The following is a 231-nucleotide window of genomic DNA, read 5'->3' as shown; positions in this document are numbered from 1 at the left end:
GGGGGGTGATGCTGCCTGTGACACAGCCAGCCCTTGGCTGGGACCGATGCCACAGTGGGATGCAGGCCTCGGTGTGCAGGTGGCTCCAGGGATGTGTTTGGGGGTATTTCAGTTTGAGAGGGGGGAGCTGATGCTTGGGGATGGGAAAGCCTGCAACCCCGGCAGCCTGGCATCCAGGGGGAGGTTTGTTGGCAGCCCCATCCCCTCCCAACACAGAAGCGTACCTGGAGA

General features: G+C 62.8%; 1 protein-coding gene across 1 annotated transcript in view; it reads left to right on the top strand.

The window, feature by feature from the left end:
• The window catches only part of LOC114818516 (vacuolar protein sorting-associated protein 37D), a 1491-nt gene that overhangs the window by 483 nt on the left and 777 nt on the right, over positions 1-231 (top strand). The window contains 1 exon segment of the mRNA XM_029084687.1: positions 27-79. Coding sequence (XP_028940520.1) covers positions 27-79 — 53 coding nt within the window.

The sequence above is a fragment of the Antrostomus carolinensis genome, unplaced genomic scaffold (assembly GCF_000700745.2).
Source record: "Antrostomus carolinensis isolate BGI_N321 unplaced genomic scaffold, ASM70074v2 scaffold12864, whole genome shotgun sequence".
In the NCBI taxonomy this organism is placed as follows: domain Eukaryota; kingdom Metazoa; phylum Chordata; class Aves; order Caprimulgiformes; family Caprimulgidae; genus Antrostomus; species Antrostomus carolinensis.
Note: the sequence above shows the minus strand (reverse complement) of the source record. Positions and strands in the feature narration are given on the sequence as shown.